General features: G+C 48.2%; 1 protein-coding gene across 1 annotated transcript in view; it reads left to right on the top strand.

Moving 5' to 3' along the window:
- COL20A1 (collagen type XX alpha 1 chain) overlaps positions 1 to 23,768 on the top strand; it is a 43,781-nt gene that overhangs the window by 319 nt on the left and 19,694 nt on the right. The window contains exons 2-21 of the mRNA XM_082773672.1: positions 2,707 to 2,791; positions 5,148 to 5,258; positions 6,899 to 7,042; positions 7,250 to 7,408; positions 7,606 to 7,806; positions 9,049 to 9,204; positions 9,863 to 9,982; positions 10,122 to 10,286; positions 11,303 to 11,464; positions 12,613 to 12,785; positions 13,546 to 13,675; positions 14,198 to 14,343; positions 15,780 to 15,903; positions 16,254 to 16,393; positions 16,559 to 16,688; positions 17,200 to 17,342; positions 18,403 to 18,535; positions 21,180 to 21,322; positions 21,977 to 22,106; positions 22,395 to 22,451. Coding sequence (XP_082629798.1) covers positions 2,719 to 2,791; positions 5,148 to 5,258; positions 6,899 to 7,042; positions 7,250 to 7,408; positions 7,606 to 7,806; positions 9,049 to 9,204; positions 9,863 to 9,982; positions 10,122 to 10,286; positions 11,303 to 11,464; positions 12,613 to 12,785; positions 13,546 to 13,675; positions 14,198 to 14,343; positions 15,780 to 15,903; positions 16,254 to 16,393; positions 16,559 to 16,688; positions 17,200 to 17,342; positions 18,403 to 18,535; positions 21,180 to 21,322; positions 21,977 to 22,106; positions 22,395 to 22,451 — 2,740 coding nt within the window. The 5' untranslated portion in view covers positions 2,707 to 2,718. The remainder of the gene's footprint in view (positions 1 to 2,706; positions 2,792 to 5,147; positions 5,259 to 6,898; positions 7,043 to 7,249; positions 7,409 to 7,605; positions 7,807 to 9,048; positions 9,205 to 9,862; positions 9,983 to 10,121; positions 10,287 to 11,302; positions 11,465 to 12,612; positions 12,786 to 13,545; positions 13,676 to 14,197; positions 14,344 to 15,779; positions 15,904 to 16,253; positions 16,394 to 16,558; positions 16,689 to 17,199; positions 17,343 to 18,402; positions 18,536 to 21,179; positions 21,323 to 21,976; positions 22,107 to 22,394; positions 22,452 to 23,768) is intronic.

The following is a 23,768-nucleotide window of genomic DNA, read 5'->3' as shown; positions in this document are numbered from 1 at the left end:
GCACTTGGTTCTTTTAGAGTGTGAGACATGCAGTCAATTTGTCTTTTTTTTCTTTTTTTTTCTTTCTTTTTTTTTTTTTTTCCCTTTTTGTGGGTTGTGATGTAAAGCTTGCAGGAATTTTTTGCCAAAAGGACAGTGCTTGGAAGGGTTTGCTGGCAATGGCAGCTCTAGGTGCATTTCTCCCACCTGTGGGCACGGTGTGGGTTTGCACCAAGCCAAAGTTTCTAAGCCTACCTGGGCTGTGGGGACCTGCAAGGCTCTGCCTTGAAGCAGGCATCGTCCCTTACACTTTGGGACTGGTGCTGGGGTAACAGGGCTTTTGTTCACTAGTGGAACTGAAATGCAGATTTCCAGGAGAGAACAGAAGGGGTTTGATGAATGGTGGGCTTCTTAGTCTGTTTTAGGTCCTTGAATTAGCAAAGTTCCTAGGGAGCATGGGACAGGTTTGCTCCCTGCAGTGGGCAGGTGCCTGTCTGCTGCAGGACAGTCCCTGCTGCTGCCCCTGTGCGTGGGCTGTGAGGTGACATCCTCTGGGATAAGGAAGGGCAGAATTGTCCCTAAACCATTAGCCAGCTTCTGGGGCTGTGGAGAACACAAATAATTCGCAGTACCCCAAAGTTTCCACTTCCAGCTGTGCTGATTTAAAAACACTGCAGGGATGTTTTTGCTTAGAAATTATTATTATTATTTCTTTAATTAAAGTGACTATTTAAAAAATTTCCTGTACAAATAAGGGGATCTCAGACTGCCTTAACTTCCAAATCCCCTCCGAGCATGCAGCTGGGACAAACGGGAAGTGGTGCGTGTCCCCCTCCCATTTTCCAGGCCCTGGAAATACTCACCACATGCTCCATGTGTTGCTGTCTCCAAATTCCTTCCCTGAGCGAGTAAGAGGAGAGAGGCATCGGCGTGCCGGAGGCTCCCTGCACTCCACCAGGCTGAGGTCACCGTGGTCCCCCCCCCTTTCTGGGGACCACAGCTTGGCCTGGGTTGTGGATGGGCAGGAATGGATGGGAAGGGGCTACAGGATGCAGGTGGGGGCTTGGTGCCCAGCAAGTAGCCCTGCTGGGCAATGAAACTGCTGCTCTCATCCTCCACCATCTCAAACAGGTTATTTGTTATACCTGATTGACTGGTAGGAAAATGGAACTTGAAGAAGAGGCAAAGCACGGATGGTTTTGAAGTTCTGTGTTAATACAGAATTCATCCTTACTGGCACAGCAGGGTGGAAGCTCCTGGCTGGCTGTGACCTTGCAGGAGCCCAGCTCAGTGCATGTTGCAGATGCACACATGCTTATTTCACTGCCCTTTGGATCTCGTATAGCCCTGGTTAGCACAAAAATCCTGCCCAGCCCACTGCTTTTGCTGGGGGCTGGCTCCCTGTTTGCCAGCAGAGCCACAGGGAAGTGGCATGGAAGTGAAGAGCAGTTTGGTGGCATTGCAAGATGTCTGCATTTTTGACAAACACCCTGACTGAAAGGCTCATTTGTGCTGTCTCTCCTGCCTGGTGCACGTACCTCTGCAGCAAGGGCAGGCTTTGCTCTTCTGGAGAGCACAGCCAGATTCCTGAAAGCCACCTGTAATCTGCTTCTCTTTGAGCAATGACTTCACTTTATTAGCTGGGGAAAAAAAAAAAAAAAAAAAAAAAAAGAGTATTTCCCATGGCTAAGGGCTTCAGTTACATGGCAGTTGTTCCATATAACCTGATCTTCAATCAAAATATATATATATATATCACAGACTGAGTATCATGCATGAGTGTGTGTGCAGGGGGAGCGTGGTTAACATCTCTCTGTTACAACTTGCATATTTTTCCATTCATTCTTACAATTTAGAACTGATTTAAAATGCAGGAGATCATGGCTAGGTCACCCATGTGCATATTCATTTTTCCTTGAAATCCCTAAAAAGCTGACGTATTGGAGGAGAAATAGGCATTTGCAAGGAGCCTGTAAATACCTGTCCGTCAGAATGAAGAGAAGTGAAAAGTCACTGCAGATGGCAGTGGGGGAAACTTGCGTGTGTGGTCTGATTGTGCCAAAAGCAATGAGGCTGAATTGTGCAGCACGAAAATGACAGATGCCAACGATGCACTGCAAAAGGCCAACGTGTTTTAAATCTGGTATATATTGAGGCTGAGGCCAGGGAGAGTCTCCATGTCCATATGTTAGGGTGGTTTTGTGCTGGTCTGACTTTACTGACCCATACTGAACAAACCCTATATCCAGGCCAGCAAAGACAAGGTCCTTGAGGTCCATGAGCTGTAGGGTGAGTGCTGAGGAGTGGCTGTCCTCAGCCAGCCAGCTCTGGGAGCACTGCAGAGGTTATTTCTAAGGCAAACTGATCCTCTGACGTGATAATGTCCATAACCAGCAGCAAAATTCAGTATGTCCTTCTTTATCCACCCTCTTAGTGCTGTCAGTGCTGTATGCCTCAGATTGTGGGCCCTTCACTGGGGACTGCAAGAGAAAATAGACACTCCTGCCCCAAAATAAAAGAATAATAATAAATAAATAAATAAATAAATAAAAATAAAAATCACAGCAACAGGCTTCAGTTCCCAGGGCCATAGGAAAGCCCAGGTGGTTACTACATGGGGGATAGGTAAGCAGAGGGGATTCCAGGGTGGAAGAATTCATGCAGGTGAGATTTGATGTGGTGAAATGTCCCTTGCTCTCCTCCTTCCTGACCTTTGCCATCTCGCAGGTCCTGGTCACCATGCTGATTCGCACTTGTTTTCTTTTTGCCTGCCTGCCCGTGGCGAGCCACGTCTGGGGACGAGGGGGCCAAGGTAAGGAGCCGTCCGCCCTTGCTCTGGGGGGAGCGCTGGGGGCATCCTGTGGGGTCCGGCTGCCCCCTGGGTGAAGCTCAGCCCCAGCCCTTGTGGTGGTGGAGCTCCAAGCAGCCCATTCCTATGTATAAAGAGCGATGGGAGATCAGGGGGCCCTTTGGGGGAGAATCCCCATCCCACCCACCCTGCAGTGCCTGTTCTCATCGCTGGCAGCAGTTCAGCGCGCCGCTCCCTTGCACCGGGGATGCATTTCAGCCTGTGTAAGGAGTGAGGGATGCTTATCCGATACACATTTGGAGCTTGAGAACTGGGGAGAAAAAGTGGTGGTTTGTTAGCTGCCACATCTGTCCTGCTCTCTGAAACTATTGCTGTGGAGCTGTATGGTGACACCTGGTGCAACATTTAGGTAAGAGAGCACGCAAGGTGCAATCCTCCTGTACCATGCAGCGCTCCCACAGTGCCATAAATGAGCAGAAAATACCTATAGCATCTCACCATATCCTGTCCACCTTTATATTTCATATAAACCTCTGTGGAAGGGATCAGTACAAGGTGGTGAGTGCACATCAAAGCCAGGACAGACATATCTCCACGCCATGCATCTCCCAGATGTGTCTGGGCTTAGTTCCCTGTCCGCTGGAGAGCAAGGTTACAGCATCAAACAGCTCACATCCAACACGGGGCAGAGAAACAGTGGAGCTTTCATGGCACCGGGGTTCATTTGCATCCAGCACATAATGGCGCCTCAGAGGATGCTGTCCTTTCACATCTGTCTGGGGACATTCTTGCCTTTTTGCTGGGCTTCTAGAGCAACGGCCGAGGAGCTGGACCACGCTCATCCAGAAGGAGACAGCTCCATGTTTCATCTGACTATGAATCCCCCTCATTGTTCCCTGATCTTTTACCACTTCTCTTAGGCGTGACTCTGGGATTTGGTTTTGCCCCTCTTCCCTCTTCCCCATGTTTTCTTTCTTCCCCTTCATATTCGCCTGGGGTGACGTGTGAATCTGAGCTTTGTTCCCCCCGGATAGTTGTGTGCTTGTTGGGCAGCCTGCAGGAAGTCTCCACAAGGAAATATTAGGGCACAGACACAGGGCTGGGACAAGCAAGTCCTCGCTGCCAGCTCTCACTGCTTTCCTGGGCTCTGAATTCATGGCAAAACTGTCAGGAGATGGCTGGCATCATGCAAAACCAGATTAGGGACCTGAGGAGTCCTGTGCAGCACAAATGGTTTGCCAGTACTGAGCAGGATGCTTCGGGTCACCTTAAGCTTTTTTATTTTATTTTTTTATTTTATTTTTTATTTATGAGTAATGATGAAGGGAAAGAGATTGGTAACAACTGCAGACGAAGTGGGCATTTGAGTGCAGATGTTTAAACCATGCAGGCAAAGGATGCGCTCACTCATGGCACATTAGGGCAGCCTGCTGGAAAGGCAGATGTAGACACAGGACCAGGGAGGAAGGGAAGTAAATTTGCTGAGTTGCCATCCTATAGCCAGTCAAGTGAAAAACCTTCATATGGCGACATTTGTGTGACAGCACGGCTGCATTTCACCAAGGAATCACTGACTCAAAGTGACACATGGGCTGAGACATTTAGCTGGGCTTTAACAGATCTCTGCCAAATCTGGAGCTGATAACAGAATACGCTCTTTCTTTGTTTTACCTCCTTGTCCTGTACTATTTTTTTTCATCAGAATTTGCCATTTTAGTTTGCTGCTTCCTACAAATTGGCACAAGCTGGTGCGTGTGAGTTATGGTCCTGCCAGGAGCTGTTATTTGCACTTTATCAAGTTTTCTTTATTCCTTTCTCCTGCCTTTTTTTTTTTTTTTTTTTTTTTTCTTTCTCTCTCCCATTCCCTCTTTCTAGACTGGAGCTGCCCCTGAAATAATCTTTTTGCAGGATGGGATCCATCACCTGGGGAATTCCTGTATTTTTTAGCAGCCTGAGCCCATTGAGGAGCCTTGTTTGTCCCTTTTATCTATTTCCTGCCCTTCCATTTCAGACATCTGCACTAACACACTCTCTGAAACCAAACACACTGCATGAAAGCTCCCAGTGGTGTCTTCCAGGGTGAGAGAGGTGCAGAGAAGCCCTCACCTCCTGCTGGGCTGCTTTTCCTGGTGGCAGCAGAGCTCAGTGAGGTCTCACGTGGTGGCCCCTGGTGGGTTTCCTGGCAGACGGGTGTCAGGGGATGCTGAGCACTCAGATGGGATGGTGAAGGTCCCCTCTGAATGGCAGCAGACCCCAAATCCTCAGAGAAGGCAGCGTGCGGGGTGTTTTGTGCGGGTGTGTGCAGAGGGAGGAATCACATCCCTAACAGCACGGACACCCAGGGGCTCCTCCTCCCCAGGGTCAGGCCGCCTGAAACTCACGGTCCTCTCGGAAGACAGGCTCCAGATGAAATGGAAAGAGACCGAGGGGAACATCAACGGCTACAAAGTGCGGGTGAAACCCATGGCAGGTATGTGCGAGCACGTGGGATGTCGGACCCAGACAATTGATCTGGGCATAAGGGACCAAGACAGTAGGACTGGGGGGGTCTAAATAGTGCTGGTGCTTGGGGTGAGATAAGGCAGAGGGAATTACCTGTTGGCTGGTCTGGTTTTAAGTGCTAATTACCTGCTCGTGCAGGGTGGACAAGGAGCCTTCCTGCCCACCATGGACTCAATCTGTAGTGCTTGTTCAAAGAGAGGTGAAATTCAGCCCTGTTCCCCTTGGGGGAAAGTGGAGCAGAAAACAGAAAACAGATTCATGGTGCTATGGTTATAACTGGCAGGACAAGTCACTGCTGCAGTGTCTGCCCTCATCAGGGTCTTTCTGGCCTTATTAGGGGGCTCCCTGCTCTCCACCAAGGATAGGATGTCCTTGACCCCACAGAGGGGCTGCTCAGCCTTCTGGCTCCCTGCCCCCAGCAAGCTCCTGTTCCCCCCGGCTTCTGGCGGTGGTGCTGGAAGGACACCACGTCCCTTGGTGTCTGGAGGCAACCCCAGCCTCGTCTGGCATTTATTTTCCAGTCACAGCCACTTCCCCAGCTGGGTGGGGAGAGCAGGGCCAGCAATGCTCGTGTTCAGCCGCCTGCTTTTAGCTCAGCCCCCACCTGTTTGCCCAGCCGGAGCTGGAGGTTTCTCATTCCTTCCCTGCCCTGCTCCTCCTCGGGCCTCAGCACGGTGGCGGGGAGCGATGAGCATCCCGGGAACGTGGGGAATCCCCCAGCCTGCACATGCCTGAGGCTTTCCCTCTGCGTGGGCTGGGGAGCTCCGTTTCCAGCCCTGGGGACGGTGGGGTCAGAAATGCATCCATCTGCACGATTAAAGGCTCGTAGATCTTTCTTGAACAGGCTTTTAGGGAGCTGTTTTGCCTCCCTTGCTTTGTTTTGTTGCTGTGGTCCCAAAGATTCCCCGCAGACGTAGTGCAGCGTTTGGCTGCTGCTCTGCAGAGCTGCCTCGCTCCATCTGCTTGCTGCCATGCCAAGGCAGAAACGTCCCAGTTTCCAGCTGCATCGCAGCCCCAGGGCAAGGCTCACGGACATGAGGCATGGCTGGAAGACCCCCTGCAGCAGGAGGGGTCTGGAGGTAGTGCTGGTCCCAAAAATGATCCCTCTCCTCACAGAGGACAGCTTCTTTTAGGGAGACATGGGACTTACAGAGAGAGCACAGCAAGAGCAGCTGCAATAAGTAAAAACGAGTCCCAGGTGCCACTTCGGAGCTCCAGAGATGTCAGGCCACTTCCTCACCCTGCCACACATGACATCAAGCACATCTCTTGGCTGGATGTTTTCCTAGGTGGCGGCAGCCCAACCTTTGCCCTCCGAAGACTGGGTTTTCAGGCAGCATCTCCTTGAGAAGTCAGTGGGAGTTACGCTAATGCTGGGTGGGAACTGGTTTTCCATTTTGGGCACGTAGCAGGGATTTAAAAAAGTTTTTCTCAGCTCTGGATGGGGGAAAAAAGATTCAAAATCAGAGATGCGCAGAATTAAAAAATAAATTAGAGTTGACTGAGGTCCCCAGCCAGACATTCTCGGCATTTTAGCGGCGCTTTTTCTACTGTCAGCTTAAATTTAAGCTCTAGCAATTTCTGAGCTGTGGCTTCATCCCACCTCAGGGGACTCGGAGCAAGAAGTCATGCTGAAAACCAAGACTCCCAAAGCCACCGTGGGGGGGCTGAGCCCTACCAAGGAATACACACTGCAGGTCTACGTGCTCAACGGCTCCCAGGAAGCCTTGTTTGCCAAGAGGAAATTTGTGAGTAAGTAGGAAGAGCTACGTTTTACCATTCAGAGAGCTCCTGGAGGTACAGCTCTGGCATATGCCCTGTAGAATATGCCACTATGGAGCCTTTTGGTATTTTGGTTGCAAGCTTGAACAGGGGGATGGTGGAGACCCAGGGGATGAGGGATGGACCATGGTTCATGGAGCTGACTGGAATGACTTCTTATTTTTGTTTGTCCCACAGTAGAGGACCTCAAAAATGCATCCCAGGCTAGAAACAACCGAAGGAACGCGGGAGCTGCGTTGGGAAAGAATCTCACCTCCATGGGGAGCCCAGCAGCTGAGCACAGCGGGGGCGCAGAGCCCACCCCTCCACCCCCAAACGCTGTCTTGGTGCAGCCAGGTGGGTGCCCAGACCGTCCTGCAGTCACAGAGGATGGATTTTGAGCCTTTACCATGCTGCCAGTGAGCAGGAGATATGGAAGCTTTCAGGGGTTTTGCTCTGCCAGGGACATTCTTTCAGTAAGACACAGGTTGCATGGGGATAACACAAGGGAAAAAAAAAATATTTTTATTTTTTTTCTTCTATTTGGAGCACAGCAAAGGACAGAGCTGAGAAGAAAAGGCAGAAGGGGGCTCAGCCCAAGGGCTCAGGAGAAGCCACGAGAAGCCAGCTCCATGCAGAGGCCAGTGTCACACAAACACCACCACCAGCCCCAAAATCATCCCAGCACACTCCTGCAAGCTCGGAGCGAGAGTCTGTAGGAAAAGAAAAACCCACAAAGGATTCACTGAGGAGAGGTGAGAGGGGTTTCAGAAATGTCCTGCTCCTTCTTTCTCACTGTTTTCTTCAATGATTGTTAAATACGAGCCCCCGACCTCCAGCCCTCTCTCTGTCACCGAGATTTTAGGATTACAGGTGCTGCTGCTACCACTCCGATTTGTTAAGCCATACATTGGGGAACTGCCAGGGATTGTTGCAGAAGTTTGGAGTTCTGCAAAACATCACAGATTTAAAGGCAAACTGGAGCTAGGACAAAAATTCCTCTGAGAGGGTTTAACTTATTTTCCTCTATTTGCCCTATTCACGTTGCCACCTCTCCCTGCTTCAGACAGACCCATGCAAGTTTTTGTTCTCCAACAGACCCCAAGCCACGGCCCCTTCCATGCCTTCAGCAGGGAGAAGCACGTGGAGGTGCTCCTTACCCAACCCACTCCACCTCCTGGTCTCATCCTTCACATTTCCCAGCTAACCAATCCATGCTGAACATTCAGATGCCCCAGCTGAGGATGTGGCAGGGCAGATGGCTCACAGCACTTGTGAAGTGGTGGATATGGCATTGAGCAGAGCATCCCCATTTGGTCCCTTGAGAGCAGCAGGAATTCATGGCCATGAGATAAGAGGAGAGTAACCCCTTGCCATCCTGATGCAGCAGGTTGCAGTTATCCATTTCCCTCTACCAAAGATGGAAAAAAAAATATCTGAAAAATACTCAGGGAATATGCAGTCGATCAGCAACATGCCCTATCTTATCCTCTGTTAAGCTGCAGGCCTGGGGTGGGGAGAAAGGCAGGGCTGGAGGAGCTGTGATGCCAGCGGGTTTTTACAGAGAGATGGGATTTAATATAAAGCCACAAAATAATTACAGCCCACAGGGGATCTCACGATGGAATGGAATTAAGCAATCACCTGCAGTTCTTGGAGACTTAGTCTAGATAGAAGGGAAGCAAGGGCTGGGGCTGAGATGTAATGGAGCTGACAGCTTGCAGAGAGCAGAGCTTGGACAAGGCATGCTCTTCCTGGCAGGCTTAACCCTTTCTTTGAGGAAATGGAGCTGCTCACCACTCAACTTCTTGGTACTGAGGTGGTTGCCCTTAGCCAAGGGTTTTTTTCCAAGGTGCTGGGATGTGTCAGCCTGGCAGACAGTCCAATCTGCCGTCCAGACAAGGTCTTATGCTGCAGGTTTGCTTCGTATCTTAAAACTGAAGTGTTTTTCCTCCTTTACAGTTCTTCTCTCAATGTCATATGTTATTCCCCTGCAGGTTCCCAATTTCAGTGTGACACATCTGCAATGACTGACATCGTCCTGCTTGTGGATGGATCGTGGAGCATCGGACGCAGCAACTTCAAGCTCATTAAGGAGTTCCTGAGCACTTTAATTTCCCCATTCAGCATTGCCCAAGACAAGATAAGAGTAGGTAGGACACTTCCCTGTTTCCTGACCTTGGGAAATCCCTCCAGAAATACAGTCTGTGTTTGAAGGGAGCTTGCTTTCCCTGAGGAGCTTTTATTCCTTTAGGCTGAGGTCCTGCATGCTTCTCTTGACACTTTCCCACCCTGTAGCATGCAAGAAACAGCTGTGCAGTGAGCAGAAGAAATGCTGCATGGGCAGCACCCGGTCGGGTGCTGAGGGAGGGCTTGATGCTGAGATACATTTGGGGTCTGCTGCCTGTCTCTGATGGGATGCTCAGCCTACAGAGCACGGCACAGAAGGATGTGGTGGCAATGCCACAGTGGAGATGCTGTGGGCTCAGCTGGGAATGGTGCCGCTTCCAGTTCTGAGGGATGCTAAACCCAGAGGATGGCACTGCCCAGGCTGTGTGTGAAACTGGGCAGTGCAAATCCTTCCTGCTGGCTAGTTTGACCCTGAATAACACTGAAGCCTTATCAAATGCTTCAGAGCAGCACCACGAGGGTTAAGTACCACCATGGAGAGACGTGGAGCTAGTAGCCAGGTCTGCTCACCCCAGTCCAATTTTTATTTTGTGTCACCCTACCATGCCAAACTGACTCCTCCTACCCAAAACAGGAGCTTATCTTGTCTTGCATGATGCCAATAGCTCTTTCCTTCCCCAGGGCTGTCCCAGTACAGCAGTGATCCCCGCACGGAGTGGGACCTGGGTGCTTACACCACAAGGGAGCAAGTGCTGGAGGCAGTGAGGAATTTGCGGTACAAAGGTGGCAACACCTTTACAGGTAACCCCATCTCTCAGATCTCTGCTAGATGGGATGGCATCTTCCATGGGGAACAAGGCAACTGAGGGCAGGGAGAAGAATAAGGGCTGGGAGTTGTCTGTCAGGCTGTGGCACTCCATCCCTCTGTCCTCCTCCCCAGGCCTGGCGCTGACCCACGTCCTGGAACAAAACCTGAAACCAGATGCTGGTGCCCGGCTGGAGGCCGAGAAACTGGTAATCCTCCTGACTGATGGAAAATCCCAGGATGATGCCAACCTGGCTGCTCAGACCTTGAAAAACATGGGCATAGAGATATTTGCCATCGGTAAGATCACAGCCATTGATCATCTGTGGGACAGGACCAACCCACTTCCACTCTTCTTCATGCTGAGGGCTATGTTCCTTCAGCTTGGATAAGAGCATCCTGAAGTTGTGAAGGTAGTAAGTAGGACCATGTTACATTGTGTCTGAGAGAAGAAAATTAAGCCGTTTATTCAGCACAGGCAGTGTCTTCAAAGGGGCTTTAGTTAAGAAAGCAAGAAAACAAAGTTGTTCACATGAGAGATTTTTCACCTCCAATCTGTAAGGACTTCTGCCAGTCTTAGAAACCTGTGCCATGAGAACAATGTTCTCAGCTGTGGAATTAGGCAAGAGAACATTGTATTGGGGAGGACAGGAGAGCTCCTTTGTAATTACTGCCTCTCAAACTTCCAATTTCTCTGAATAATAATGTTATCTGCTCTTCACTAGCTGGCGGTAATAATGAGACAGAAAATGGTCTTTGAGCAGCTCTGTCCTTGAAGACTAAAGTCTGCTAAAGAGTAATATGTAGACAATAAACTTACATAGAAAACTCTCCTAAAATTGCAATCCCCAATACTTTACGTGCTCATTTATGTTGGGAACACAGAAGCAAGGGTTTATTACATGGGGCTATATACCTAAATGGCTGGCACTGGGATTTCTTTCATGGACTGAGTTTAGCTGCTGAGCCTCAGCTGTGTCGGGCAGCATGATGGATTAACAGCTGAAATCTCTTTTGGAGGTCTGGTCCTGTCTGGGTTCTGTGCTTTTCCTCTCTGGCTAGAGGAAAAAACATTGTTTTGTCCTTAGACATCAGGATTTGCAGTGCTTTTGAGATAACTCAAGATCAAAGGGGGGAAGGGGACGATCAGAGCTGTTAAGGTTTGGACTCGGACAAGCAGGTGGATCCCTGGGCAATGCTCAGATGACCTTGACACTAGCAGTGGAAAGCAAACTCAGCTGTCTGCTGCAGGCCAGGGGCAGGAGGTGTTCCCGGCTGAGGCCTGTGCTCAGCGTGGTGCTGTGCTCCGCTCGCAGGGGTGAAGAACGCAGACGAGGCCGAGCTGAAGCAGGTGGCCTCGGAGCCGCTGGAGCTCACAGTGTACAATGTGCTGGATTTCCCCCTGCTCAGCAACCTGGTCGGCAGGCTCACCCGGGTACTGTGCGCCAGGATCAAGGAGAAGAGCAAGGAAAATGCAGGTGAAGTGAAACCTCTCAGCGAGGGCTGAGCTTTCTCCCTGTTGCCAGCCTCATTCCTTGCTCGATCCTCTCACACCTATCCATCCATGAGCTCCACCACCTTCTCAGCACCATCTAGCTCTTCTCCTCCCATGCTGATCCCCCTTCTCTGCCCTATTGCTGCCTGAAAATGTTCCTTGCCATGTCAGCATGTTGGCCATTGTCTTTTACAAGACCCTCTGGACGCAGCTCTTCCAATAACTAGCAATAATTAGCACTGTAGGGAAGAGGGGGCTTCTATTCAGTCCCAATTATCCTACTGTGTGATAAATATATTGTGACCACGTTCTTCCCCAAGTTTCTTCCAACTAACAGAAGGAAGAAAAAGCAAAGGGGCTAATATTAGGGAGAGTGTGTGGAAGAAATAGGAAGAGGAGATAGCAAAATATCTAACTATATTTTTCCCACCCTTTAAGTAATCTCCAAGGAATCTTCAAGTTAAAACCAGTCTATTATTATTTTATTATTATTTCTTTTTTTTTCTGGAGGGCAGCTTGTGTGATGAACAGGGGAGTGAAGAGCTACTCCAGATGTTAGCTTAGATTCCTCAGGAGGAATATCATGTACATATTTCCATCTCTCTCTGCTCTAAGATTTGCCTAAGGAGAGCAAGAAAGCCAAACTTTCAAGCAGACTTTTATTTTAACACTCTGGAGATTAATAAAAATAATTACGTTCGTTCTTATTAATTTGTACTTGTTAGATGTTTTTTTGAAAATACGTTTTGACATATTTTCACAGATGCAGGTTAGCCTAAAGAAAGATGTGTTGCATTAAAAAAAAAAAATCAAGATAGTCTTATATTTAATTTTAACAGACCTTTATAATTGAAAAATCATCTTTTGAATACATGCAAAAATACAGATTTCTGTTGAAAAAATATTCCCAGCTCTCAGCAAAATGCACAGCCTGTTCTCTGTGGAGTATTTATGTTCCGGGTGCCCAGTTTTAAAATATTTATTTAACAGCAGTTTGGAACTGTTTCTGTGCTCTTTAGGAAAGGGGACTGCAACTTGGTTTGAAAAATGTTACTCGTATTTATGAGCTAGGAAGTATGCTTGGTATGAGAAGTCTGAATATGAGAAAGTAATTGTGTTTTTAATTACTAGGTAGCACTGTGAAAGATATCCCCACAGATATGGGTCTCCAGCTGAGCCCCACTGACCTTAAAATATCAGCTGTGACCTCTAAGAGCATGCACTTGACCTGGAGTCCTCCTCTGAGACCACCAAAGAAATACCGGATTGTGTATTACCCATCGAAGGGTGGCACCCCCAAGGAGGTGAGGGGCCTTTTTGGCCATCCGAGGCTGCGGTGCCTTCCAGGCAGTGGCTGGGGGTTTTGGTAGGCTCAAGTAGATGGAGAGATGAGGGTAGGAGTGCAGTTATCATAGGGCATCAGTGAAAAACAGATGAAATTAAACAAGCACTGAATGCATAAGTAAAAAGCTGAGAGAATGGCAAGACAGAGGAGGAAAAGGGATGAACATCATGTTGCTAGAATTACTGCAAGCCATGCCGATACAAAGTTTTCTCTTGCACAGCATTATCCCCTCCCTAAAGCATCTGTTTTGACTCAGGATACATGGGAACACAGATTTGTCCAAGGACGCTGATCTGTGAAGGATATAAAAATTTGGAAAAGCAAATCCAAATACTTGATGGATTGCCCTTAGTAATATACTTTAATTTTTGTTTAGGCCTGATGTGATAAGACAATTGGTCTTGATTAGATTTGTAGGTCCCTTCCAACTGAACTGTTCCATTCATTTCTGAGCAGGTTTAGGGGCTCATGCTTGGTGTTTGTACAGATCCACTCCTTAGAAGACAGAAAAGTTCACAGCCTCCAATCTCCTCATTTTGGGGAGGGCAAGAGAGCTTCCCCAGAGATACGAGCTGTCAGAAAATTCAGAGGGCAATCAGACTTCGTGTTTCTGGGCACAGATGTGCTACAAATAAGCCATGCTAGCCCAGGAAGGCTGTTCTTTTGCTAGAGGGCAGCTGACACCGCCCTGTCCTGACAGCCCTCCTTTGTGCTTTCAGGTGATTTTAGATGGAGCAGTCTCCTCTCTGAGGCTTTCCAACTTGACCTCGCACACGGAGTATCTGGTGTCGGTGTTTCCTATTTATGACACCGCTGTTGGGGATGGGCTGAGAGGCGTCACCTCCACATGTAGGTCGTGAGTAGGGAGGATCACTCCAATGCATGGTTGTGGTAGGTGAGCAAAGCTCTGTCTTTGCAACCACCTCAGTCTGGAGCCTGGCATTGTATTTCCCCCCTCCCTGTAGTTCAGATGGTCCATCTACAGCTATCTCCATCCTTGGAGATGTTCAGTGTTTGACTGGACAAGGCCCTGAGCATCCTTCTGTAATCTGGCCCTGCTTTGAGCAGCAGAGTTGGGGCCACAGACCTTCAGGGGTCCCTTTCCACCCATGTCATTCTGCACCACCATTCACCACCACTGTGCTCAGCTCACCCTGTCATGGCAGTAACACATCATGCTAAAAACATCTTGCTCCTTTGCCATCACTGGGCTGCAAATGAAATAACCCCATTCCTTGCAAAGCGAGCATCCCACTGTGTTAGACATGGGATGGATGTCCACCAGCTTGCAGTAGCTGCTGTAAACCCAACTCCCCTGCAGGGTTTGAGCTCAGACCTTGCACACTGAAGCTGCCCTTTCTCTTCCCCCAGTGCCTCTGTCTTCCCCCCGCTCCCTGCGCGTCTCCGAGCTGAGCCACAACAGCATGAGGCTGAGCTGGAAGGCAGCCCCGGGAGCCACGCAGTACCTGGTGCTCTGCTCTGCAGCCCCTGACGGAGCAGAGGACTATACGATGGAGGTAGGGCTCATGAGAATAACAACAATATTGGTTTTGCTCTGTCTGGACTCTTCTCAGTTACTTTAGACCAAAATGAAACCCTCTCCATGTGGGATTTAAGTAGTGACCATTTTATATAGAGAGCAGACCTGAAACAGGAATCTTTGGGGCTCCAGGGACAGAGCTCATATCTGTGCAGTTCCCAGAGTAATTTCTGTATCCTTGAGGCTGTAGAGAAATGCTTTTGTTTTGTTTATCTTAAAATATTAATTAAAAATTTGTTAGGGCAATTTTCACTGACCTTTAGAGAGCGAACTATGACACCATATAAAAGCAAAACAATGCTCAGAGAGTGGAAAATTGCTAAAAACTTCTAAGGTCCCTTTTGTCACATTGCATTTTAATAAGTTGTCTGGAGTACCTGTACAAATGTGCATCACCTCTTTGACAGATTCCGCTCCTGATGGCACAGCAATAGCTGCAATTAAGGCTTGTATTCTGCTTTAAGTGTACAATTACATTTTTTTTGAAACATTCAGAACATTTGAAAAGAAAACAACATTTACATTTTTATTTGAGCATATAGAGCATTTTTTCCGGTTGCCTACCTATGGGATGTCTGATAAACCAGCATTAAAATGTTCCCAGCCTTTTATAAATCTGTGCAGACTTCTGTTAAGTCCCCAAGGTGGATTTCTGCAGCGAGCAGGCTGTGGCTGTGCGGTGTTAGCGGCAGGTGGCAGCAACCCAGCCACTATCGCCCTGCTTGCAGCAGGCAGCTCCTCTGCAAGCCTGGCTTCCCAGGCCCCCGAGGAAAATGGGATTCTCATCTCTCACTTAAAACCTCAAGTTCTTTGCTCTGCTTCCATCCTCTCTCGCTGTGTGACTCAGGGATGTTGGTGTCCCAATGTCCCCAGAGCTGGGCTTTGTCCTGGGGGGTGTCACTGCAGGATGTCTGCAAACAGATCTATGCTAGTTTCCTGCTATGTTGCCTTCCTTCTGGGGGAGACTTTCACTAAGAATAGGGGTTTGGGATACTCCAAACTTAATATTTTCAGTGATGAAAGCTGTTCTGCTCTCTACTTTCCAGTTTGTTCTGATTTATTGAATTTCCCAGGAAAATCACAGTGAGATTTGTCCTTAGAAGCAACAAATCACTTCCTGCTCACTTCAGATAACTCCAGATCCACCAAAACAGTAACATCTCTGTATAAGACATTGATACCTCAGCAAACCATGGTGGGAGAAAGTGATGTGAACCCCAGATGTGCTTGGTGTCCCTTGGGAAGGGAAGCAGAGATGCCCTGAGCAGTATGAAGCACCTCTCTGAGTGTGCATTTGTCACTAGTGATACAAAAGGGACCTTGGCCTGTGCCTCTGTAAGGTTTTACTCTGCTGATGGTGTCAGAGGTTGCCCCCAGAGCTGAAGGGTGCCCCAAGGTGGCTCTTTGTTGCAGGTGAAGGTGGCCCAGCCTGAGGTCCTGCTGGAAGGGCTGTCGCCCAGCACAGAGTACTCTGTCGCTGTGTATGCGATGTATGGGGAAGATGCAAGTGATCCAGCCAGCATCCAGGAAACCACCTGTAAGTGCTGCTGCTTATTAAGATGTTATTAAACCCTTCAGGCAGGATGGATCTGTTACAGGAGGTACTTCTCATATTGGGCATGTGGCTCGTAAACCCTGCCTTATATTATGCAAATATCAGTCCCTGAAGGGACCTCTAATCCCTTGGTGAGCTGTGAAAAGGCGTGATTTTCCCCTGGTAAAAGATGACTCCTGAAAGAGCTGTTCCCCGAGGTCTTTTTGTTGGGGGGAGAAAAGGGGAATTACTTTACCATTTCTCCACCTAAAACCTTTCATGACACACCAGAGGCACCTACAGCAGTGGCATGAAGAGAATATTTTCCTCCATGGTGAATGAGTTTTTTGCAGTGCCCTTGAGTCCCCCCCGATACCTGAGCTTCTCCGAGCTCAGCCACGCGTCCGTCCGTGTCAGCTGGGAGGCTGCATCTCAGGCGGTGAAGGCTCACCACGTCACCTACGAGGCGAGCGGAGGGAGCAACACCGGGGAGGTGAGTGCCCACTATGGGATGCCAGACACTGCCCTCTTCTCAGGGAGCAGTCTGCTGGCAGGATTTTAACTCCAAAACGGGCGTTTTTGAGGCAGTTGTCAGCCTTCTGCCCTCTGCAGCTGCCTCCACGCTTCTCTCCTAACTCATCCTCCTTCTCCTTCACAGGTTGAGGTTCCTGGCACTGCAACATCCACCGTCCTGAGGCCTTTGTCCTCCCTTACCCAGTACTTCATCAGTGTCAGGTCCACATATGATGAAGGCGACTCCTTCCCGATCACTGGCAACGTTACCACCTGTAAGTAGGGAATGGAAATGGGTTTTGTCCTGTTTACAGGTGGCACAATTGGCTTGTGTGTCTAAACTGGGATGCTTTCAAGACTGGTCATAACAGCAGGTTATGACCCAAAGCCTTGCACAAAACCCAAATGTCTGATTTTTTTGTGTGGTACATGCCCAGCTCTGTTATGTTTAAAATGGGGTGGAAGGAGTAAACAAAGGAAGCAGATGAGGGAAAAGCACTGTGTGTTGCTAACCTCCGTGTCCTTGGGAGCGTTCTCCTCTTTACAGTACCAGAGCGACACATGTCCTCCCCACAAATGAAATAATCCTCCTTAATTAGGGTTTTAGAAGTGATTTACCCCTCTCTGTCCTGATGGCTGTTGTCATTTGGGCCTGAAGAAGCGAAAGACAGGCTGGGCTCGGACATCTGCTCGGTTGGTGTGTTGCTCCCCGACCATCTGCTCCCCACCTTGGCTCTGACGAGGCGCTGTCAGCGCTTCAGCTCCGTTTCCTTCTGTGTCCCTCAGTAAAGGTCCCCCCGCCGCGGGCACTGAAGGTGACCGAGCTCTCCGGGAACAGCCTGAGGCTGCAGTGGGAAGCTGTTGCTGCCTCTGACGTGGTTGTCTATCAGATCAAATGGAGCACAGCCGCTGGGGAGAAGCCTCAGGAGGTACGGACCCGCGCACAGCTGGGGAGGATGGGTTGGATTTGGGTCTGCTTGATGGCTCCGTGCTCACCTGCAGGAGTGGCAAGGAGAGATGCAAATCTTTTGGGGTTAATGGGCTCAGGAAATTCAGCAGGTCACCACCACTACCTATGCAGTAAAGATGGGGTCTGGCCTGGGCCCTGCTCTGCACATTGCAGTCGTCACCTTGAGTGCTGGAAGCAGGAGCGGCAGGGTCAGAGTCCTCCAGGCTCTTTGAAGATTGCAGAAGTGTTCTGGAAAAAACCTCAAGGATGAAATTCAATAGGGACAAGCAGAAAGTATTAAGCTTAGGCAGGAATAATTAACTACAGGTATACAGGATGTCGAATAAACCGCTAAGAAGCAATTCTGTAGGAAAAGATCTGGGGTTGCAGAAAATCACCAGCCCACAATGTCAAGTTGTTGTGGAGAAGACAAAGATAATACTCAAGTATTTATGGTGGTGATAAGCAGTGACTGCTTTGGGGATACTGCTCCTCAAGAAGGATGAGGACATCTGAGGAGCATACAGAGGAGAACGACCAGACCCAGAGCTGATGCAGCAGGGGAGGGGATGGACCAGGTGGCCTCTTTCATCTCAAGCCTTTATTTTCAGTATGAGTGCAAACAGCAGTTGAAGTGGATCAAATATGCATGAGTCTCCCATAAAAGGCTTCACATTTGGGCTGAAACAGGGGTATACTGGGGCTTCTGTCCCCAGTACAGCTAAAGGATGGAAACTGAGCAGATGGATTTCATGCTCATGGCAGGTTGACTACCGTTTGTTAGAGCACTGTCCCATGGTATTGATATAGCTGTTAAATATAACTGGCCAGCAATGCATGGGCATCTACCCTGCATTAGTTAGGGCTGGAACTTTGCCTTTGCTTAGATTTGTACAACCCACAAGAGTTGACTTTGTCCCCAAAGCCCTTTGCTAACTCGTTTGTGCCTGAAGGCAGTCTGTGAGCCAGACCTTTGGATGGCACGAACTAGCTTGGGGAAGCCCGGGGATTCAACTGACTCATTTCTTGCCCTGCTGTAGCTCTCCATCGCTGGAAATGTGGCAACTGCCATCCTGCCAGGCTTGCAGAAGAACACAGACTACAAAATATCCATTTGGGCCTACTACAAAGATGGTGCTCGAAGTGACACGGTCTCTATTCAGCACAGGACCAGTAAGTGATCGATGTTTGGTATCCACAGCCCAGGAATAAAAATAAGGGCATGGGATCCCTCAGATCCAAGCACATACCAACAGCTCAGATCTGTTCTTCTGCAGCTCTTAAAACCCAAACCTGAATGTCTAAAAGTGGCTACAGATATTTAGGTTCCCATCTGAGCATTCTGAATTTCTCCTGAGAAAAATAGGCTGGGCAAGCATGAGCTGGCTGATCCATTTCTTTCCCCTTCTGTACCGTGTATTGATGAAAATGCATTGGCTTTCTGTAGGGTGCTCAGCTGAATGTGTTGCCTAATGAATGTTTCCTGTTAGTAAAATATTATCTGCTAAGGAGGGTGAGGACTTCTTTAACTACATCATTGCTGAGCTATGCATCATCTGAGGACACTTAAAAAATGAGAGAGAATCCTGTAGGCAGACTCAGCATGGAAGCATTATCTAAATCTCATTTTGTACTGGCTGGATATGAGGTTTAAAAAGTGGTATTCCCAGAGGTCCTCTTAATTAATATTGCCTGTATAATGGCTTTCTTGGCAGTGAATGGAATACAATTCATTCAGCAGCAGCAGTTCTCTCCTCCATCTCTCAGCTCTCAACCTCTTTTGCAGAATAGTCTTTTAGGCTGGTGTTGAGCTGATGAAGCTCAGAGTAAATGGCAATCCTGGAATAAGAAGCTCAGGTTTTATTAATAATGAATAACAATAGCATTTGTTTACAGAAAGCTAACCTCAGGCAAGTACCTGGGAGCTGCATGTCAACAAGAAAAAAATAATAACGAAAGCATCCCACAGCTCTATAAGAAAAAAGGGAATATTAGAGCTGTTTAGAGGCTTCAGAAAAGCGAATGACTATTTTAAAGCACAAATTGCAAAATGTTAAAGGAGCTTCCTCAGCCCACTGCAAATGCCATGTGATGGTGCTCTTCTAGGTGCATTTGGGCAAGCAGTCCTTGCTTGGACCCGGGATTCCTCCTGTGGAGGAGCAGGGTGCAGAGGCTCAGGAGGCAAGTGAAAAGCACAGATGGTGTCCTCTGTGCCAGAGGTGCTTCCTTCCTCCTGGGCAGCTTCAGGAGCTGACCTTTCCCCTGGCTGTCAGATCCATGCCATCAGATTCTGCAGGGCCTGCGGGCTTTCCAGAATAAATCCGACTTGTAAGAGTTTACTTAACTTTCCTTTTGTTCACTTAAACAGAGCCTCCACTTACGTCAGCTGAATGAAATAGCCAATGCAGACAGCAGAGATGCAGAGGTATAGCACAGCACTAATAATAGCGTCGTTGAAGTGACTTTTCCTCCCACACTTGTTTTCTTCTCCGCTTTACCTTGCGGTGATGCACAGCAACAGCCTCCAGCCTGATTCAGCTCCCAGCAAAACTTGGTTCAGCTTCAGGAAAAGTAGGCTCATTTTATCCAGAAAACGGGAAGGAAGATCAATGAAGATGCAAATAATCTTTGTTCATCGTGTGCTCTAAGGTCACCTCAGACTTTGCTGGGTGGGCAGAAGAGCTTGTTTGCACTGCAGGTAAAACTGCAGAATAGAAACTTCATAGCCTGGGTCTGTGTCCTTGGCTGTCTTTAGGGCTCACTCATCATTTTTAGTCTCTTCTGGGGAAAAAAAAAGTTCATTTTTCTCTTTCCAAGACTTCTTTGTCTTCATATCAGTGTGGGTTTAAGGCCAGAAGTTTGTACAGACCAAGAAACTGCTTGGAAACAAACTCCTGGAGTAGGTGACCCCATGCTCTTGAGTCCTGTGTTTGAGCAGTGGATGGATTTAGCCCCCTCTGTCTTTCCCTTACTGACCCCCAGCCCCTGCCCAGAGAAATCCCTCCAGCATAACAGCCTCTGTTGCCAGATCCAGTTCACTACACAGTGGGACCCCAGGGAAAGAAATGCCTTTACATAATTAAAAGCTGCTCAGCTTTCATCTCTGGCAAATCCTGTTCTTGCTGACCATGTCTCAGCCCATCACCCATTTGGGATACATCCACATGTTGTGGTGCAGGGCCAGGAAAAGGGAAGTAGCTCAAGCTTTGTACACGGGTCCCCTCCCTGAGGCTGTGGGTGGTGGTGTGAGAAGAGCTAGGCAAAAGTGCTGTGTGCTGGATACTCTTTTTTTTTTTTTTTTTTTTTTTTTTTTTTTAAAGAATTATTTTAAAACAAAGGAAAAGCCGAGAAATAGTAGAAATGATGATACACGAGCTTTGATCCAGGCTTAACCAGCAATCAAGCTATTTTTACACTATTTCCAGATCTTTGCTGAAATACAAGTACAGTTTGGTCTTTGTGGAGGCTGTTCTTTGGTGTTTGCCCACGATACATACAAAGAATCTCTTTTCCTTGTGTTTCCGGAACTCTTCTCCCCATCAAAGATTTATTTATTTATTTATTTTCTTTTTCTGGTCCCAGGCTTTGAATTTCTGAATGCTTGAGTTGTACCATGTTGTACTCGGGCAATCCTCATCCCTCCAGGCTCCGTTTCCTCCCCTGCCTGGTCCCCGAGGTGACTGCTTCTGCTTCGAGCCCTGGTCAGCAGCAGAGCAGTGAAACGTTCAGGAAGGGACCTGGAAGCACGCGAGGCTGGTCCCATTTACATGCACCGCTACCAAACTTACACACTGCTCACCTTTAATCCCTGGCACAGATTCCCGGAGCCCACCCACCAACCTCTTCATCGACTCCGAGAGCCCCACCAGCCTCCAGGTCCACTGGAAGCCCCCCGAGGGCCGCGTACAGCACTACAAGATCACCTACAGCCCCGTCTCTGATACCAGTGCTCAGCAAACAGTAAGACTCCAGCTCCTTTGCAGGGGACGGGCACCAGAGCAGAGGGACACGGGGACAATTTCACACCCAAGGGAGCCCTGCTCACTCCAGTAGGATGTGCCCTAAGTATAAGTGGTTTGCAGGAGTACAAACCCAAATTCTCTTCCCTTTACTTGCTGGCATGGTGTTTTGTGAAGAAGACTTCCAGGTTTCCTTGTAATTGTTACCTTTTTTGTCCGTCAAAACTGCTAAAATAACTGCTTTCTTCTCTCCCTGAACCAGGGAGGGGAATTCTCCAAGGCAGTGTTAGAGGATCTAACAGTCTGTTGTCCCTCTGACTTGAGGAGGTTAAACTTGAACCTTTTAAAATGAACATTTGCAGACAGGTTACTGTGTTATAAGGATCTTTTGACCCATCTGCAAGGAGAATATTGGGGCATTTACATATTTACATAGGGAAATGCTCTTCCCATGGACACAACTGATCTGATGGCAATGTATAGCCAAGCTTCCTTGGTTTACTTTTACCGTTGCCTGAACAAAGTGGGGATGATGCCCTGAGCATGTCTGTTCTGGCACACTGCTAGAAACGCTCAGTGTAACTCCAGGGTTTGAATAAGAGTTAAAATGGGAAACCTGCCCAAACGCTGAGCTCTTTTTTCCACTGTATTGTAGATCATGGCTTCTGGGAAAAGCAGCAGTGTGACCTTGCAGTCGCTGCTGCCTGACCGAGCCTACAAGGTCATCGTTTCAGCTGTCCACTACACAGGGGAGAGTGAGAGCACATCTGCAACGGGCCGGACAGGTGAGTGAACCCATCAGCACATGCATCTTCATTGGCCTTCCTCTACCAGGCCTGAGGTAACCTCTACAGCAGCAGTGATTTCCTTGCTTGCACTGGGCTATGGCTGGGGTCATGGTTTTGCTCAGCAGGGTGGACTGCTAACCTGGAAAAGGGAAAATCCTCCCCCAATTTCTGCAATTTATTTGCAATTCAAGGATGAGCAGGAAGGGCTGGTGGCCATGCAGATCTTGAGCCAGGTGTCATGGTTCTGAACAAGAGAGCTCACGCGTACGTTGCTTTCTCTTTCAGCTCCTGTGATGTCTAAACTGCCTTCAATACGAGGATTCGTCCCATCTAAAACAGAAGGTAAGTCACCCATAAAGGCTGGCTTCGGTATTTTATTTATTTATTTCCCTGTAACACATCACACAGCATGGGTCCTTCAGGACAGGCAGGAGCTGGTGTGGCACTTCTTGACAGACATCCCTAGGGACTGTGAATCTGTCCAAGGAGAGGCTGGAACCACATAACCTTAAAAGCAGGCTCACCCAGTAAAGAAACTGATGGGGGTATTTAAAGGGTTTCTGCACAACTAGACCAAAATGGAGCAAGGAGAATGATGACATGTTTTAAATTAAAGTTCCTTGTAAGTCCCTTATTAAATTTAATGAGCATATGTTCTCCTCGTTGATATAAAGCAAACTTTGAAGCGGACTAGTTGTTGAATTAACAAGGTTATAAAAAGCTGTTAAGAAGGAAATACTGGAATACAGATATTGTGGCATTAATGCTTTTTCCTGTCTATTTGAAATTATTCTAAACAAAACTGCAGCTTTAAAACTTACTGAGGGAAGCCAAGAAGCAGATTAGATGAGTAAATTTTAGTTTGCACCCAACAAAGAAAAGAAAACTAGACTTGGTTTTCAAGTGGCTTATTGAGGAACTGTGCAGGTGTTCAGATCACAGAGGAAAATGCTGTGAACTTTCAAGTAGAAAACAATTATCCCCTAATGTTGGTGTAAAATTTATTACAGCATGTATGGCTATGATCACTGGAAAGATCACAGGAGAAAGACTAAATTGTGTAATTTATCAAATAATTACTCTTTGAAGAAGTGGAGATAATATGTAATAATTTTGGCAAGTCTGTTGGATGTGCAGTAAAAGACTCAAACGCTGATATATAACCAAGTTACTGAGAGAACTGGTCTGACATTGGTGCAGGGGTGGATGTTTGTTGTACAGTGACTGCATTCGGCTGGGGTTTGGGGAGAAAAACAAAAAAACAAAGAGAAAAACAAGACAGCAGGAATCCTAGGCTGGGAGTCAATGAAAAATCTTCAAAGCAGAAGTGCACACTGTCAGTGCCAAGGTTCCTTTACCCTGACTCTGATGTGCTTTGTCTGAGCCGAGCATTGCCAGATCAAAGAGCTGTGAGCAACCCAAGTGCTGGAAGGAGGTGAGGACCCCCAGGGCACCAGCGAGATGGACACTGGGGTCTGGGCGAGGGTCAGAAGGAGCTGCCTGACCCCCAGGCAAGGCAGGCAGATACCTGGTAAATGGGCAAGACCACAGCCTGTTTATATGAGTTTGAAGGGAAGCTTATTTTTCTTCACCTTGCTTCAACTCTGAGCAGTGGTTTGCATTTGGAAAGCTGTTTGGTTTCTGTAAAGAGCAGGTGTG

Source organism: Aythya marila (assembly GCF_965140915.1).
Source record: "Aythya marila genome assembly, chromosome: 16".
NCBI classification, from domain to species: domain Eukaryota; kingdom Metazoa; phylum Chordata; class Aves; order Anseriformes; family Anatidae; genus Aythya; species Aythya marila.
The sequence above is the reverse complement of the archived record's forward strand: the minus strand, read 5'-3'. Positions and strand labels throughout refer to the sequence as shown.